We start from the raw sequence: 18348 nt of genomic DNA on the forward strand, positions 1-18348 counted from the left end.
CGTGTAATTTGCCCGTTTGAAAACACGTGCCGTTTTCTCGGGTATACTATTATTATTATTATTATCATCATCATCATCATCATCATTATCGAGCGCCCCACCGTACGCCGCTCAGCAACATTTCACTCAGATTTTCTACGGTGGCTTCCCGGAGTGGAAGCGGATTTTCATATATTTGCGCGTTCGGGAAGTTTGGTCCGCACTGGATTTTTTTAGGGGGTTGCTCAAGGAGGAGTGAAGGGTTTGGGAAAATTGGTGCTCGTGAAAAGGCAATGGTCGCTGAGAAGCTCCTTGCAACCAATGAAAGGGATCGCTTGTTCCCTCAAATCCACGTGTCTTGAGTCCATTTGCGCCCCCTATATTCTGCTACCAGCTCCTGGTAAATCAGTACAGTACTGTGTTTCTATGGTGTCCATTGGGAAACCGATGGCTGTTAACCTTTTAAAAGGTGGTTTATTTTTTACACTCCGCCCAAGGACCACAAGCCAACAGCGCATAAGAACGTGAGAGCCTTCTGAATAAAATGAACAATAACAGAACATCTGTCAGTTTTCTTCACTCCAGGCATCACACCAGATTAAAGAGCCTGTCGGAAAATAATGGCATTCGTTTAGTGTTAAGTGCGAGCGTGCATTCGTGGGGCTTGAGGGGAATTCCTCAGCTTCCTCTAAACTGCACTTCATTCTCTGAGGAGGAAAGAGATTCCTCGTAACACTAGTATGCAAAAGGTAGAACATTAATGGTGCACTCCGACGTCGGTTTTCTCAGGTGTCAGTCTCACTACGTTCAATAGAGCTGACTCGAGAGTCAGTTTAATGCTCTATGCATGTTTATACAGCAGCTAACCCGAATAAGTTAAATTGAACCAGGGCTTCCCAAACTCTCGTCTCTAGCTATTTTTGGACTACGGTTCCCATCATCCCTGACCACTGGTCCTGCTAGCTAGGGATGATGGGAGTTCAAAAAAACAGCTAGCGAGCAGAGTTTGGGAAACCCAGGTTAAGTCTATATAGGATTGAAACCTGACCCACTGTTTTGGGCTACTTCATGCAATGCAAACTGGCTAGATTGGTTCGTAAATCGCTCTGAGTTGCCTTGGGTAAGATAAAGCGACTAACAAATGTAATATAAAAATACTATCTTTGGAACGGAAAGCACAACGCACGCTAGGGAAAACCCTACTATTCTACAGTAACATAAAGGAACAAACACCCTCCTTGCTTTAAAATATTGTAACCCCCACCCTGGGACTATTACAAAAGCTTTTTAAAAACGTGCCTTTAAAAAAGTCCCTTGAAGCTGCAATTCTAGGCATGCTCGCTGGATTCAGGGCGACTTAATCCGAACAAATTTATTTTGCATTCGCACTCTGGAAAACTAATCTTAACACTTACCCAGTAAATTTTACTGGAGTTGCCTCTGATTAGTCATCTATTAGGATTGGCCCTCTGAATCGGCTTTTAATTTTCTTTTTAACCTTAGGCAAAGAGAGGCGGAGTAAGCTAAATAGGGTAAATATAATTTGCTGCCGGACTGCTTAAACTTCCGAGCTCTGCCAGCTCATTTTGCGGGGCTGCTTGCTGAACGCGGTTATTCTTAGGGTGTGAGATGGGAGTGAATATGCCATGAATGAAGGGTTTGCCCGTAAGCAGCTGTTTCCGGATATTGCTTTTTTGCAGAGGAGGAACTTGAAACTACAACCCGATGCATTCTGGGCCCAAGCAATGACGACGGGAGCGAAACGCTGCATGCGTTTCGTCTGAATCCCTCGCCTTCTTTACAGGCTGGATTACAAGGAAACCCGCATTTCATCTTTAGCGGTGAGTGCGATGTAAAAATGTTGTTGATCGGCTCCGTGCCTCTTTTATGGGCTTAAAGGCAGAGAAGAAGCAAGAACTGTGTGGATGAAGGCGGGCGCTTTAGATTCCAAATAAACTTCTGCGCTGGGACTGCAGAGCGTTTCCAAAACATGCCCTCACTCCGGGTTGAATAATACTTTATTATTATGTATATATGTTAAGTTTCAATAAAGATCTTTGAAATTTTTAAAAACAAAACAAAAACCACTTTATTATTGCACAGCAAGATTATTCATTGGAGAAACATGCCCGGATTTCGAGCATAAAAAGAGTGGGTGGAAGATATGTTTAGCTGTGAAACCTAGTGCCTTTATTGCGTTTCTTGAGTCCCTAACGCCAATACGAAGCTTAATTGTGTTAGGTTGTAAACCTTATTTTTTTTAATCTGCTTACTTTTGGCTGATTAACACTATGGCTTTATAATTTTTTTTTTTTGTGGGAAGGAGGTCATTGATTTTCAGTTCTCATTTTTTATGTTGTGAACAGCCCCTATTATCTTTAGAGGATGAGCAGTATACAAAATAAATGAGAAATAAATAAAATAAACATATCTAGGATTGTTCTGTTGTTCCTAACTTCTAGATATGAGTGGGATATCTAGACATTTTTTTAACAGACAGCTTTATCAACTTTTGCTGATCAGTGTGTTTTTTGTTTTCTCATTAGGTTCAGCAAATAGGAAATATGACTGAGTGGCAGAGGAAGACACCTTTGGAATGGCTGACTTATGTGAATAAAGAAATTGAAGTTCTGGCTGCTGAGAAACAGAAGTTTAAAGGATGGGTTTTAACAGTTGATCCTGTGTCTGCCAAGTAAGCAGGTGTTCAGTACACATGGAAGTGTGATACCCAGAGAGAGAGATGTATCAACATTTATTTTATTTTCAAAACCATGAATCAGAACAAGAATTGGGAGGGGAAGGGGGAAGCACAACCAGATCTGTAAAATATCTGTAAATTTTACTTTCTACTCAGCATGCGATTCGCCTGTTGTTGCTGCTGCTATGACAAATGTCTGATGTTGTCTGGTTACACACTTCAGAATTTCTATTCACACCAACAACTAGAAATAAATTGCCCAGCAATTTATTCTTTTCACTGATATTCTCATAAATAGGACAGCTGAACAAGTAGAAGGGGAAAATGTTTGAGATAGCATCAGATGAGTTTTCTACACTGGTAAAATTGAGACAGTATGATCAGGTCACTGACCATCAGTGTTAAGGTTTAGCAGTGGTATTCCACATTGCCTAAGAATGTGGGCCTTTGATTTTTGTTTTAGTTCTTATGTTTGCACTTTTTTGTATGTTTGTTAACAAATCATTAACTTTTTTGAAAAGATGTGGGAAGCAACTCACTCTATATGCCTTTAGACAATTTTCTTTCATAATAGTTCGTTAATATTAGCCATTTTAAAATGGAGCATGGTATAAAAATGTGGGTGAGGTTAAAAGATTTGGGATTGGTTTATAAGACCAAATGCATCTGCAATAGATTGGTTTTAAGTACAGTACTTGCCACTTCACTTTCATGAGATACTTCATTAGCTTGAGGTTTTGTATATACCACAGAAGGGTAAACGTTTAGCAACTAGGAATTGCTGTGATGCACCAACTGAAACTTCTGTTCTTCCAAAAAGAAATGATTTTAGTATTTCTGCATCCCATACTTACTATAAGGGCTGAGTTGTACCTTTCGATTTTCAGTGGCTGAATACATGGATGCTATTGAACTAAATGCCACTGGTTTGGGAGGGTGTTACTTTGAGGGAACGCATTTCTTTGTATAGATTTGTATTTTAGTGCTTGAAAAATGTGCAACAGTGGGGAAAAGTCCTTTGAAAATGACACTTGGCACGCATTGCTTTTTGTACAGTAGGCACTGGCTAGCCACATAGTGGCTGAAATATTTTTAAGGATTATGTATGTAGGGACGCGGGTGGCGCTGTGGGTAAAACCTCAGCGCCTAGGGCTTGCCAATCGCATGGTCGGCGGTTCGAATCCCCACGGCAGGGTGAGCTCCCGTCTTTGGTCCCAGCTCCTGCCCACCTAGCAGTTCGAAAGCACCCCTAAGTGCAAGTAGATAAATAGGTACCGCTTTATAGCGGGAAGGTAAACGGCGTTTCTGTGTGCTGCGCTGGTGCTGGGTTGCCAGAGCAGCTTCGCCACGCTGGCCACGTGACCTGGAAGTGTCTCCGGACACGCTGGCCCCTGGCCTCTTAAGTGAGATGGGCGCACAACCCTAGAGTCGGACACGACTGGCCCGTACGGGGACGGGTACCTTTACCTTTAATAACATTTTCAGACAATGACTGCTGGTAACGATAGCTAATGTTGGCATAACAACTTGCACTCTTAGTTTTTGTTGGTGTGATGTAATGGGATCAGCCTGGGATGCTATTGCAATTCCACACATTTGTAATTTTTCACTGTGGGGGCAGACGGCTGCTGCATCCTGATCTGAATGCTTCATGATGCAGGTGCTTGTGGGACTGAGACATTGGGGCATGTGTGTTTTGACGAGATAAAGTTGAGTATAAATTTGATAGCATTTAGCATGTGAGTTTTCTGTAGGTCTTTCCACCCAAGTTGCAAAACTTTATGTGGACTCCTTTTCTTAACAGCATTCTTCTGGCAAATCCCCTTGAGAATGGAAAAGTGTCTGTTTCAGGCATCTTGGGGCATGCAGTGCAAGAGGTGAAGATATTGTCCGAAGCATCTGATGCTATGAAAGAGAAACTTGCCCACCTATTCATGCCTGGAGAAAGCCAAACCTACAGTCAAGAGGAGCTGGAGGACAAGAAAAGCAGCTTGAAGAACTGGTTGGAGAAAAACCATATTCCTGTAAGGGAGCAAGGAGAGTCACAAACAACACTCTGTGTTGCAGGAGTGTTGACTATAGACCCACCGTATGGACCAGAGGATTGCAATAGTTCCAATGAAATAATTTTGTCTCGAGTTCAAGGATTGATACAAAGTTATCTTGGCCTTCAGCAATGACAGAGTTGAAGAATTGGGATGAAGTTACCTACTTGCAAAACCTATGCTCCCCCAACCTGATGCCTTCTACATGGACTACAAAACTCACATTGCCTGGGGATTGATGTGAGTTGTAGTCCAAATATTTAGAGGGCTTCTAGTTATATCGGGAGGCTGATCTATCAAATACCTGTTGAATTTCCTCTCAATTTAGGCATTTTGTGTTCCTAAGTGCTATCAGAAAGTCACAGTCAAAATAGAATGGTTTTTCTGGATTTGTTTTGTGAAGAAATGGCAAATGTAACAAATCTGTACTATATATATATTTATATGAAAATAAGCATTGACGTTAGTTTTTATCTCTTCCTTTTGGGATCCCGTGAATGCTCCTTTATATTCAATTACCATTAGTCATGAAGAGTCATATATGAAAACATCACATTCTTACCATTCAGTACTGATATTAAATTAGGAATACCTCTATAAACTACAGTTCATAATATAAAAGCAGAATAATTACAATAGCTGCGAAAACGCATCATATGTAGCTTGTACTTTCACCAATTCAGAACCCCTAAAATTGCTACTTTCATCTTTGTCCTTATCTGAAAATCTTTGTATTCACTGGAAAGTGATGTGTTTTAAGTTTTTATAAGAAGTGATATGTTGACAGGTCGCTGCAGTATATGCAGCCAGTGAACCCGCAAGTAATCTTCTACACTGAAAGCTATTGCTTATGTTACAGGGTGTCAGGGAAGATCTACTACACAAACCTCTATAGCAGAATTTCCTCCTGATAAGACACTCATGGGGCAATTCAACTGATCCTGTTACACAGATGCATATCATAGAATCATAGAATCATAGAGTTGGAATAGACCACAAGGGCCATCGAGTCCAACCCCCTGCCAAGCAGGAAACACCATCAGAGCACTCCTGACATATGGTTGTCAAGCCTCTGCTTAAAGACCTCCAAAGAAGGAGACTCCACCACACTCCTTGGCAGCAAATTCCACTGTCGAACAGCTCTTACTGTTCTTCCTAATGTTTAGGTGGAATCTTCTTTCTTGTAGTTTGGATCCATTGCTCCGTGTCCGCTTCTCTGGAACAGCAGAAAACAACCTTTCTCCCTCCTCTATGTGACATCCTTTTATATATTTGAACATGGCTATCATATCACCCCTTAACCTCCTCTTCTCCAGGCTAAACATGCCCAGCTCCCTTAGCCGTTCCTCATAAGGCATCATTTCCAGGCCTTTGACCATTTTGGTTGCCCTCCTCTGGACACGTTCCAGTTTGTCAGCGACCTTCTTGAACTGTGGTGCCCAGAACTGGACACAGTACTCCAGGTGAGGTCTGACCAGAGCAGAATACAGTGGCACTATTACTTCCCTTGATCTAGATGCTATACTCCTATTGATGCAGCCCAGAATTGCATTGGCTTTTTTGGCTGCCGCGTCACACTGTTGGCTCATGTCAAGTTTGTGGTCAACCAAGACTCCTAGATGCAAGTGGATTTACTTGAGTTAATATCCACATCAAAACCTCGTGGTTCGTGAGACCCTCCCCAGAGCCCAGAGGATGTTAGTGAGGACAGAGAAAGCCCTGAAGAGACCAAAGGCATAGCAGGCTTTGTTGAAGCTGCTCAGCCTCCCCACTTAACAGCTGATGTGTGGGGTATTGCAGCAACAGGAGCTTCTTTCCCGTGCATCCTCCAGCCTCCTGCCAGCCACAGAGCTTCAATTATAGTTGTGGATATTTTTGGATACAGTATTTTTGGTATGGATTGAAGAGAGCGCAACAGAGGGTGTTTAAAGAGTGTTTAGAAGGTGTTCCCCACTACGCAATTTCACGTATGCATGCAGGGGACTGGAACATAACCCCTGCACAAGTGGGAAGTTACCTGTACATAATTTCTTGCAAAAAAGAAACATCAAACTAGATTACAAATCCAATGAACAAGTTCCTGTTTATTTATAGAGCTTGTTGATCACCATTACCTCCAACCAATGAGCACCTCAGGTGACATACATAAAGTTACTATACAGAGTTTTATTTTTATTTTTAACCACCAGCAGGCTCGTTTCTATCGCCATAGCAATTGTGCATTCTCCACTCCTGCCCCAATGTTGGTTTTTAAAAATCCTTAAATGCACCTTTTTGGGAGCTTCTGTTCAAGTCCCATTAATTTCTGCAGGATTGTGCTCCTTGTTTATAAGAAGCTGCTAGGCTGATGAGAGTCCACAAGTCATAATGAACTGTACTGAAAGAAGCCTCTTTTGTACTTGCATTCCTCAACCATTTCTTCTGACCTGTGAAAGATCTGGTTTCAGGAGCTAGCGGGGCGCAGAACTAGGATGTAACAACATTATCTTCATGTCTTGCTTTTGCAAAAACTTGGCACACCTCAAACTTACTGCTTTCATAAGTGCTGTCTTGTCAAGGAAGCTAAGTTGACTTCAGGCAATGTAAAAGAGTAATGAACTTTCTTTTCTAGACTAACCCTTTGAGAAGGAGCAAGACAACTTACACAGCCTTTGGCAAGCTGTAATTTGAGCCCTGTGTGCTTGCTTACACACACACACACACCAGCTCATATAGAACCTGGTTCATTTTTATACTAAAGACCATTTATCTTTCATTTAAATTTTTGGCAACCGACATTGATTAATTGATCAGATTAGGACAGGTTTTAGGGAAAATCTTACAGGGGAATCCACTTTAGAATTTAGGAAAATACAAACAGTTGCTATAGTAAACATCAAGTACCTGCCTTAAGGAGAAGAGGCAAGTCAATAGACCGTCATTTTGTAGCAAAAAGAGTTAATCCTTAATTGGACAAAAACAGTAACAAGAAAAACACATTAGAATTGAATGTTTTTGGATCTCTCTTGAGTTTTCATTGGCATAAATAACAATACTGTAGTCTCTCACTCTGTACTTCAGAGATTGCTCCTGGAAAGGAAACACTTGTGCTTCCCTTAAAATATGCCACCTTTTCCATGATTTGGGTGAAAAAAACCCACCACCTTGTTTCTCCAGCCCCATTAACTCCATTACGGCTACTCCAAATATAGTGGTTTCTTTGATTGCCACTTTGCCTTTAGGCTTCCAGGCATCCGTGATGCTTCCATCTCTATTGCCATTGTTCTGCTGATATGTCTTTATACCAAATGCTCCATGCTATTGTGTGGTCACAAGTTTAACAATCATGCTAATGATACGAGACCCTCGAGGGCAGGTACAAAGATCTATGCTGGGGTTTTTTACTTTATCCTGGAGTAGCTGGTCAAGCTCACAGCGAAGTTCTTTCACTAGTTCGGCTACCTGAAAAACACAAATATTCTTATGAGTTAAGCTGCTTAGGGGTAGTCCAGGCCAGATCACAAGCCCCCATCATCTCTGACTATTAGGCCATGCTGACTGGGAGTTGCGAGTCCGGCAAAACCTGAGGTTCCTCACACTACATTAGAAGTTACTTCTGAAGCCCCTGGTCCTCCCTCTGATACTGCATGAAAGACCTGCTGTACTTTTTATGCTTAACATTTGTACTCGCATAAAAGAGGCTCAGGATGCGGGTAGTGCTGTGGGTTAAACCTAGGGCTAGGGCTTGCCAATCAGAAGGTCGGTGGTTCAAATCCCCGCGACGGGGTGAGCTCCTGTTGCTTGGTCCCTGCTCCTGCCAACATAGCAGTTTGAAAGCACAACAAAGTGCAAGTAGATAAATAGGTACCGCTCCAGCGGGAAGGTAAACGGTGTTTCCATGCACTGCTCTGGTTCGCCAGAAATGGCTTAGTCATGCTGGCCACATGACCTGGAAGCTGTACGCCGGCTCCCTCGGCCAATAAAGCAAGATGAGCGCCGCAACCCCAGAGTCGTCTGCGACTGGACCTAATGGTCAGGGGTCCCTTTACCTTTAAAAGAGGCTCAACTGGGGCATTGCCTGAAAACTATGATGACATTAATGTCCTTAAGAATCTCAACAAATAGAAGATCAAAGGCATTGCATTTTTTCAACTGCACAGGTCATACCTTCACCACTTGGGATTTTTCTCATTAGACTGAATTTTGTGTTCATTAATGCTCTGCACAGTACAGCTGGACCTTTTAAACTTTTTATGCCTTTTCTTCTTGTATATCCAGGGTTAACACCCCCACAGATGATATAGCATTGTGCATCCAACAGTGTCATAATGCTGGAAGAATTTTGTTAGTCTAAGGTGCCACAATACTCTGTTGCTTTTATCCAGATGAAGACCTGAGAGGCAAATTTAGCTTTTGGCGGTGCTGATACAATTTGTCCTGCCGTCTACAGCCTGGGGTTTGTTGTGCTCATGAAAGCACCTATGCAAATTGTACTGCAGGGTATTATAACCATAAACCGCAGAGTTGATACCCAAGAGATGAGGACATCTGACTAAATTTCTGAAAGATCTTTGGTTCTTAAATAGCTGGTCATGCAGACATAAAGAACAACCTGACCTTTCAACTTAGGAAAGTAAACACACTTGTTGGACCAGATGCTGCCCATGCAATTCTATAAGCCTATTGGAATTAGTGTCCATTTTAGCCCAGTGGACTTAATGTCTCAAGAGGAAATTTGGTTAAGGGTCATAACCCATTTCCTGGATGCCAGGACAAAGTAGAATGAGCTGTTCCTCTCCCCTTGGTACAATGAAAATAATTTCCCCATCATAAGCAATTAGATGCAATGTGATGAGTTGCTCATTTTCTTACCTGGTGTGAGGCTGCAACAAAACGAATCCACCCATCGTCCAAGGAAACAACAAACTCTCCCTTCTGAAGATGCACATTAATACGGCCGCCTCCAAACAAGATCAGTGGGTACACAGACACCATGCTGCAGTCTCGAATAAACACCCGGCTGGTTTTTACCATCTCGTGATACACTAAGTAAGGGCTATCAAAGTGCCTTGTCTGAAACAAGGAACCCAAAAAACTGTGGTGAAACTTCAACAACAACAACAACAGGTTCCATCCCTATCACTTCAGTTATACAATATATGACAGAGGCCATTGGTTTTGCTGGGAAAAGGTTGTCCAATGCCAGCATACCATTTGCTAGGCAGCAGGGGCAGGAGAAGTCTGAAATCTTTACACAAATTTCACATGGGAGAAAGGAAATTGGCTGAAAATCAAATGGGACAAGTTGGTCATAAATTAAGTCCCATTGATTCCAATGTGAACTAAGATTAACTAAGATTAGCCTGCTTCGCATCTTATGCATCTGTGCATAGATACAAGTCCAACAGATTACAATGAGGCTTACAGATGTGTAAATGCAAGGAATTGCACTATGGACTGTTGGTTGGTTTGCATGCCCCTCTTCCAAGAAGGAATTGTATGTGTGTGGACAACAGGTACAGAATGACTGACTGGGGGTGGGAAAATCACCTGGTAGTTTACAGAGGATGGATGAATGTGAACAGAGCCCTCCTTCTTGGTAACAAACTTCAGCTCTGCAGCTTTTGGCTTCATTTTAACAGCTCCTGTACTGGTCTTCTGATACTTCCCTTCTGGCAGTTTCACCTAAAACAGTAAAAAACAGTGATAGAAATACTCATAAGCAACTTCCATTCAGTAGGGTCATGCAGAAGGAGATGTTTCTTTAAAGCACTGGAAATACTGAAAAGTCTCTAAACCCAACAGAAGCACAAGAGAGAGATTCCCTTTTGAGGAATTGCTAAGAGCAAGTAGCTCAGCTTTCAAGCATGCAGCATAGAACAAATGCAATGTGTGCAATATGGACAGAAAAAGAGAAATGAAAAAGCACTGCCCTCTTACCTGAACCACATTGGGATACAGAGCAGCACATAATATGGCTGATATCAGCTTGAAGTTGTCCGCATTAGAATTTGCCTGTGATATAAACAAAAGGGTACCTACAAGTTAGTACAGAAATTTGCATGAAACTGGGCAAGCACATCACCTTGAGAATTCCAGCTTTCATGTAAAGGTAAGCTTCCAGACCTTATAGTTACAGAGATATTTTTTAGAAAACATGAAGGCATCTATTTTATTTTTTTAAAAAAAATCTCTCAAGTGTTAAGTGGTAGAAGCTCTGGGCCCTATATGCCCCTCCCTAAAATGGGGGGGGCACCTCTGGACTTTTTTTAATCAGCTGGGAAGAAAAGGGTTTTCACATAATCGGGAAGCTCCAAATCACCAAACAAAAACACTGCCCAAGGTTCTAGCTGTCATTTTGGTTCCATTAAATCATGACAAGGAGAGTAGAAATAGAAGGGGTGGGAGGGAAAAATGAATGCCATTATTTGGACAGATGAGGAAAGTGGCAGAGAATGAGAGGAAGAACACCATGAAAAAGCTTATACGTTGTACAAAAGGCAATGGATGAATGAGACAGGGCAACTCCATTGTCACTCCTGTTACCTCTTCTCCAGTTGCTTCCAGAACTCCGTCTCCTCCCTGAGACCACCTCCTTTCTATATCCTTGGCTCTGAGTCCCTCTTTCACAAATCCAATGTCAGACAACAGTTCTGTGAACTGCCTTTTTAAACTGGCCATTTGCTATGGAAGAGAGAGAAAGAACACCTTTGAATAATGAATAGCGTTAAGATTTCTGAACTGTGTCAAGTGATGTCCACCTTCTGTTCTCAATCTTTCCAAACACCAGTGATAAGCCACAGGAGACTTATGGATCACAGCCAGCTTGTGGCTGACTTCATTTTGCCCACTGCCACCGTTGCAGATATGGGGAAGAGAGGAAAAGCTATGCTGGGAAATGTGAACTGCATCTACTGTGGAAAAATATGTGAAAATGTACTCTGAGGAAATACTGAATGGTTGTTGGGACTCTTAGTATGGTAGTTCCGTAACATAACTAGTTTGGGGGACGCTGATCTTCAAACTGTGTTCCAGGCAGCACTGTTGAACCTCCAACACTTATTCGGGGTTATTCAAAATGAAACCAAGCTTGCCCACCCCTACAGATTTTTCCTTGCAACATGCAACTGTTTTGGGTGCCTTTCCAGGGCACAGTCTCCCTTCCCATGGAATGGCAGCAAGGCTCAAGAGGAGTGGCCAACTGCTAACTGAACTAAGAATACGCCCTAGAACACAGCCCAGAATGAACTGCAATGTGCAAGGATTTCCCTGGCAGATGTGAGGCGGTTTCTCCATAGGCTAGTCAAAATGGATGCCCCTGGAAGTAGGAAGCTTGAAAACCACTGATATATATACCGTATTGGCCTGAATATAAGCCTCACTTTCCCCCCAAATTCTGACTGTGAAAAGTTAAAGTGTGGCTTATATTCGTGACCTTACAGTCTGCAGCCAGCACCAGGAGAGTGGCAAAGCAGCACCCGCCCCATGCATAGTCTTCTGTCTTCTTCCCCAAGGCCAGAAAGGAAGAGAGCGAGGAAGGAGAAAGGCCGCCAGCAACACAACAGCCCCCCCCCCCCCAGTATGCAGCCAGGAGCAGTGAGGAATGGGGTGGCTTATATTCGGGCCAATACAGTAGTTAGGCACATAGGAAACTGTTTTGCAGGAAGTCTATTTGTCTAACAGGCCCAGTACTGGACTGGGACTCTCCGGAATCTCAGGTAGAGATCTTTCCCCATCAGGTGCTATCTATATATTTTTGTAGACTGGAGAGATGCTGGTGGTTGAATTTTGGACCCAAAACGTGTGCTGTACCACTCAGCTATGGTCCCTGTCATAAATAAAAATACGTATCTTTGGTGTGTGGGTGTGTAGAGAGGCTTGTGTGCGTTTGTGTGTGTGTGTGTGTATGAGGAGTCCAGTGAGGAATTTTTTTACAGCTGATCCACACTCTTTACCTTTCAGCTAGGGTAATTTCATTCAGTAGTTGGCAACCATAGTGTTAACATTTATAATTCAGTCTCAGAAGCTAAGGAATTAAATATTATATGGTATAGTAGTTGATCCATTTCCCTAAATCCTGTCATCCATCAGAGATTATCCTTAACTTTTCTGGAAAAGCTGAAGTTATCTAAAAAGGCAGCATATTTTATTTTATTTTTAAATCAACCCAATCTTATGCTGCACCCAGTTTCCCCCTCTTCCATTGCCAGCCTGCCAAGGATAAACACAGATATATCACACTGTTAAGCCTGGGGTAGTAGTCAACCAATTTTTACTCAGAGGAAACCCACTGAACTTAATCAACATGACTAAGTGAGGTTCATTCATTTCAATGGGTCTGAGTAAAATTTTGTTGAACGGCACCACTGGGTATCACATCTTGAAGTTAATCTGCAAGTAACATAGTGAAATGCAGTGGGATAAATGCAGTGGGATACATGTACTGTATAAGCAAATAGGCCTAGAAAATGCCTTCCATGTACTGAGTTTTCTGATAAATGCAAAGTTGAAACCTATAAAAAAATGTTTTCATTATAAGCTTGCACAACAGGAAAGCAGAACATAACAATTTGACATGAGGTTCAATATACACTTTTAAAACTCAAAATTGTGAACAATAATGCTAACTTACCTGAAGAGCGCTTTCTGATAAGAAATTTTGTCTACAAAATGTGTGACTTGCTTGATAGCCTTCTTTTGAAGCTGCACGCCATCCCTAAATAGTGAAAATGTAAGCTGTTATAGCGTGCCATCTCACCTCTTACAATTAGGAGGCTCTATGGCTACAATAACTCTGAAATCAATTACAGGGTGTGCTTTTATTCCTCACCTTATATGCTTGGAGAAGCGCAAGATAATCACTGTTTCCTATTGCAAATTCAAGCTTTTTCTTGAATGCCTCCTCTCTTTTGTCCCATGGAGAAACCTTTTAAAACAAGGAACGTAATAATGCGACCTGTTCTCACACTGGTCAAGCAGATAATAATAATAATTTTTATTTATATCCCGCCCTCCCCAGCCAAAGCTGGGCTCAGAGCGGCTAACAACAGTAAAAATAACACAGTTTACATAAAATCACCACCAATTAATTGAAATACATTCTAAAATCAATTCATTCTAAAATCAATTCAGAGTCAAATTAATGGCAACCATTGGGCTAGAGTTCTATGAGGATTACAGGAGAGAGGGGGTCAGACTGTGCCTTGGTTAAAGGCCTGGTGGAACAGCTCTGTCTTGCAGGCCCTGCGGAAAGATGTCAAGTCCTGCAGGGCCCTAGTCTACTGTGACAGAGCATTCTACCAGATCGGGGCCACGGCCAAAAAAAGCCCTGGCTCTGGTTGAGGCCAGTCTAACCTCCCTGTGTGCCTTTGGGAAACCAGCAAGTAGGATTTGAGCACAAGAACATACTCCCGAGCTTTGGTTTCCAGCCCCTGGCGTTCAGAAGACTTGCTGCCTCCTTAGAGGCAGAGCACAGCCATCATAGCTAGAAGCCATTGATAGTCCTCAATGTATTTGTCCCATCCTATTTTAAAGTCATCTAGGTTGGCGGCCATCACAACTTCCTATGGGAGCGCGTTCCATAGCTCAACTATGGAAAGCACACCATTACACAACTGGCAGATGTAAAATTAAAATACAGCCTACAGAGTTCAGATTTACACAGTGTATTCTGGGTATATGGAAATTTTGTACATTGCATTCTACAAGATGTACAGAACTATCCCATTTTATTCCCCCCTCCCAATTGTATTTATGCTATGGGAAGTGAAACCTCTCCCAAACCACTTTCAACCATATAATAGGTTTAAAAGGTTCCGTTTTAAGAGTTTAGGAAACATTCCTTTGCACACATGGACATATCTTGAAACAACAGCACTTACAAAAGGAGACTTGTGGGCCCTGCTTGCTGCAATTGTCAGTGCTGGATCCAGACAGCGGAAAATAGTGCCAAACAGCATTAGCTTCCCAATCCTGACATCAACAGGCAAGGAAGCCAAATGATACCCCAAGGGCGTGAGCTTCTCGTCTGAAGTTAAGGCTCCGACATCCTGCAGTCGTTGCTTTGAGGAACGTAGAGATTCAGCTGTCGGTGGCTCAATCAGTCGCATGAGAACTGAATGAAGGCTTTGTGTGGAGAACATGTCCAAAATCTTAATTCTGGAAGAAAGAGGAAAATACAATCATTTAGTCAGAGTTGGATACGTTAGCTTCAGCTACATAAATATATAATATACACATATGTTAGCAGGCCTCCACTGAGAACTTTCTATTGAGGTCTTGCTTTCTGGATGGGCAATGGCAGACACCAAAAAGCATAAGAAGTCAGTATCGAACAGGGTAAGGTAAAAAAGTAAAGGTAAAGAACCACAGCGCCACCCACGTCCCGTATCCAACAGGATATAGTAGGGTTCACCAACCATTTTGGGCCCATGGGCAAGCTTGCAAACTGCAGACACTGGCCAAACCAGTTCCTTCTCTCTGTCAGTGAAGTAACCGGAACAAGTCTATTTGATTTACAAACCCTAGTTGTTCTGTTGTACCTACTGTGTTAAATCTTGAGTTGCACACAGTATAGAATAAAAAAAGAGGAGGAAGTTTTGTATAGTAATTCCTAAGCTCCACCTGTTTCTCTCTTTAAAGCAATCCAGCAAAGTACCGAGCCTGGGCATTCATAAAAGCTAACACACACATTTTCAAGAAGCAGAGTAAGGATTATGGAAAATTATTTGCCCTAAGGGTAAAGGATGAAGTTGAAGGAAGAGGAATTTGAGAATGGGAGCTGGGGCAAATTACAGTGTGTAAGATGTGCCAATCAGCAAGACCTGTAAAGGTTGTTTCAGGGATGCTCTGGCTGCCAGTGAAAGACTGTCTTACCTGAGACAGAGCTGTTCCAAAGGCACTCTTTGTATTTCAGGTAACTGCTGCTTCAAAAGGTGATGATTGTAATGGTGGCTACTGAACAGATGAAAACAGACCCCAGAGGCTACCCGGCCTGCTCGTCCTTTCCTTTGCAAGGCATTGGCTTTGGACACAAATGTATCCTCCAGGCTTTCCATACCTTTGCTTGGATCAAACCTGCAAGGAGGAAGATATGGAACAGCGTTTGCAATATTCTGATAGGCCTTTGGGAATCTAGGGAGGTACAAAAATTAGGAAACTGGATGCTTGCAGGTTATGCTACTGCAAGGCATTGTACTTGGGGCTGCATTTGAAGACTGTTTGGAAACCAGTTAGTGCAGAATGTAGCAACTAAATGATTAACGGGGACAAGAAGATGTGTGTGAACATATAAACACCAGTTCTCGCCTGACTCTGATAGCTGCCAATTTGTTTCTGGGCTCAATTCAAAGTGCTAGTTTTGATCTTTAAGCCTTTAACAGCTTAGGAACCAAATGCCCAAAGGACAGTGCATCTGTATATGTTCCTGCCTGGACTGTGAAATCATTATCTGAGGCTCTTCTCTGCATGTCACTTCTAATGGAGGTTCTTTGGCGATGAGATGACGGCCTTCTCTATAGAAGCTCCCCACCTATGAAATGCTCTCTCCAACGACACCTGCCTGGCATCAACCTCATCATAATTTCACTGCCAGGGAAATGCTTTTTATTTTTCTTGGCACTTGGGCAACACCAATTATTGGATTTTCGTGTTCGGATTATGTTTTTAACATGCTTATGTGATTCTGTTATTGTATTTTTACTCCCGTTGCAAATATTAGTCATGCAGAAGTATCCAGCATACAAATGCTTGTACCTCCTAGATTCCTAGAGACCCATCTCAATACCGTTTTAAAATCTTGATTATCCTTAGTTACTGCCTGAAAGCTTGCAGAGTCAATTTGACAAATGCTGGGGGGCAGGGGATGGATACCACCACTATAGAACATTGTGAACTAACAATGCTACATGTTCCCCATTTTCCCCTTGTAAAAATTCAAGCAGAAAAATATGGGTTGAGAAAGATGAGAGCGAAAAGGTTAGGTCTTAAAGGGAGAAGTATTAACTGAGACAGACAGTAACAGAAATGGTTCTGCTCACAGGGAAACAAAGAGGAAAAAAGGAAGGGTGAGAAACAGAAGCTTGTAACAGCTTAATGCAGGAAGCAAATAGCAGATTGGCGGCTTCAGTTTTGTAATGTCTTCCAGCTCAAGAGACATGGAACAAGGAAATCCATCAGGTAGAAATCTCATCGTGCACAGACGTATAGGCCCCATTTTAACAAAGCTTTTTTATTTATTTAAATTGTACATGGTTCTTTTGCTTATTATCTAGGTACCTTTTCTCTTTCATCTTCCCTGAATCAATCACGTAGACCACATCATCGATGGTAATGGAAGTTTCTGCAATGTTTGTAGATATGATGATCTTGGTGACCCCTACAGGAGGCTTAAGGAACACACATTGCTGCTCCTCACTTGAAAGTGAGGAATGAAGTGGATAAACAACACAGCTATGAGAAAAAGATCAGAGGACAGGTTTAGAGGGCTTTTATAGTGAGGTTTTGTTTTCCATTTTTATATCACTTCTTTTACATAGCAGCCAGAGCTGGAGAACCAAGGGTCACATCATTTGTGTCTGAATACAAGAGGAATGGACTTAACATGGTAAAACAGGACTTCCCTTCCTCTCTGCCCCACTACAGCTCCCCAACCCCTGTGGCATGCCTCAAATTCATACACATCAATATTTTAGCAATTCAATGGTTTCAGGGTGGGGGAGGCAGAGAAGACCATACGAAGGAGATTGATAAATTGCACAATGGGAAGATTCAGACTTCAAAATACCAAACCATGGTTTGGCACTCCATGAAGGAGTCCTGTGTTCATGTCCTTCCCCCTATGTTCTTCTTTTGTGCTCAGATTTCCCCTCTTCCTTCTGATTCAGCGACAAACCATAGTGGGCTGTTGTGTCTGAGCTGAGAAAATGACAACTTGTGGAATCTGGGCATGCAAGCCTTAGTTTAAACAGATTTGCTGCAAAATCAGAAGGAGAGAAACCAAAGCACACAGAGGAGAAAGTCTCTGAGCAGAAGACTCATCCATGTGTAGCTCCAAAGCATGGTTTGGCACTGCTTCTGAATTGACCCAATACATTTTCTTGACTGGCAGTAACCTGATACACAATAGGGTATCAAGCCAAAGAACTAAGGGATAAACTGGTTTACATCCAATAAGCTCAGGGAGTCTAAAACCAACGTAGAACCCAATGTTTCTGCAGCACCTAGCTAAAGAGAGTATTATTTTTCAAGTTCTACTTGGAAGTACAGAATATTATCCTCCATGCACTAGTTGAGAATTATACTGGGGAGGGGGAAGAGATAAAAGATGCTGCAAGAAAGAAAAATGTTCACATACGTTTAAATAAGCAACTTAAAGTGATGTAAAAGTTGATTAAAATGTCAGTTTTAATTAATTTACTTTTCACTTAAAAATATTTAGGCATATTCTTAATTTACCGATTGCTGCGCCGATTATTGAAGAGTGGATTAGTTTGCAACTGCTTATACAGTGTTTTAATTTCTTCCATGCCTGGCAAAAAAATCAGTACTGCACCTAGATATGAGTATACAAAATGGTAGAATTAATAGAAATGTCTTCTAGAACTCAATATATACTCTTCATTTTTGCTCCTGAAGGCAACCACAATT

General features: G+C 42.0%; 2 protein-coding genes across 4 annotated transcripts in view; one reads left to right on the top strand and one right to left on the bottom strand.

Annotated features, from left to right (window-relative positions):
• Positions 1–94: 94 nt before the first annotated feature.
• GEMIN6 (gem nuclear organelle associated protein 6) lies at positions 95–5199 on the top strand. Of its 2 annotated transcripts, XM_083433231.1 has the most exons (4): positions 95–379; positions 1680–1820; positions 2526–2671; positions 4482–5199. In XM_083433231.1, exons 3-4 carry the CDS (start codon positions 2544–2546, stop codon positions 4855–4857), a joined length of 504 nt encoding a protein of 167 aa, XP_083289357.1. In that variant the 5' UTR covers positions 95–379; positions 1680–1820; positions 2526–2543; the 3' UTR covers positions 4858–5199. The 2 variants fall into 2 exon arrangements, with proteins under 2 accessions (XP_083289357.1, XP_083289358.1); XM_083433232.1 differs by lacking the exon at positions 95–379 and having other exon boundaries at positions 1188–1820.
• A 1587-nt stretch (positions 5200–6786) lies between these two features.
• DHX57 (DExH-box helicase 57) overlaps positions 6787–18348 on the bottom strand; it is a 31444-nt gene continuing 19882 nt past the window's right edge. For both annotated transcript variants that reach the window (XM_083432941.1, XM_083432942.1), the window contains exons 14-24: positions 18157–18253; positions 16978–17151; positions 15577–15777; positions 14583–14859; positions 13532–13627; positions 13334–13417; positions 11248–11385; positions 10642–10716; positions 10252–10386; positions 9574–9774; positions 6787–8163 (exon numbers count right to left, since the gene is read on the bottom strand). In XM_083432941.1, coding sequence (XP_083289067.1) covers positions 8020–8163; positions 9574–9774; positions 10252–10386; positions 10642–10716; positions 11248–11385; positions 13334–13417; positions 13532–13627; positions 14583–14859; positions 15577–15777; positions 16978–17151; positions 18157–18253 — 1622 coding nt within the window. In that variant the 3' untranslated portion in view covers positions 6787–8019. The remainder of the gene's footprint in view (positions 8164–9573; positions 9775–10251; positions 10387–10641; positions 10717–11247; positions 11386–13333; positions 13418–13531; positions 13628–14582; positions 14860–15576; positions 15778–16977; positions 17152–18156; positions 18254–18348) is intronic.

Source organism: Podarcis tiliguerta (assembly GCF_965153285.1).
Source record: "Podarcis tiliguerta genome assembly, chromosome: 3".
NCBI classification, from domain to species: Eukaryota; Metazoa; Chordata; class Lepidosauria; order Squamata; family Lacertidae; genus Podarcis; species Podarcis tiliguerta.

Coding starts and splice junctions, on each gene's coding strand:
- GEMIN6 (XM_083433231.1), top strand. CDS start 2,544: ATGACTGAGTGGCAGAGGAAGACACCTTTGGAATGGCTGACTTATGTG. Junction 2,672..4,481: donor GTTGATCCTGTGTCTGCCAA/GTAAGCAGGTGT, acceptor TTTTCTTAACAG/CATTCTTCTGGCAAATCCCC.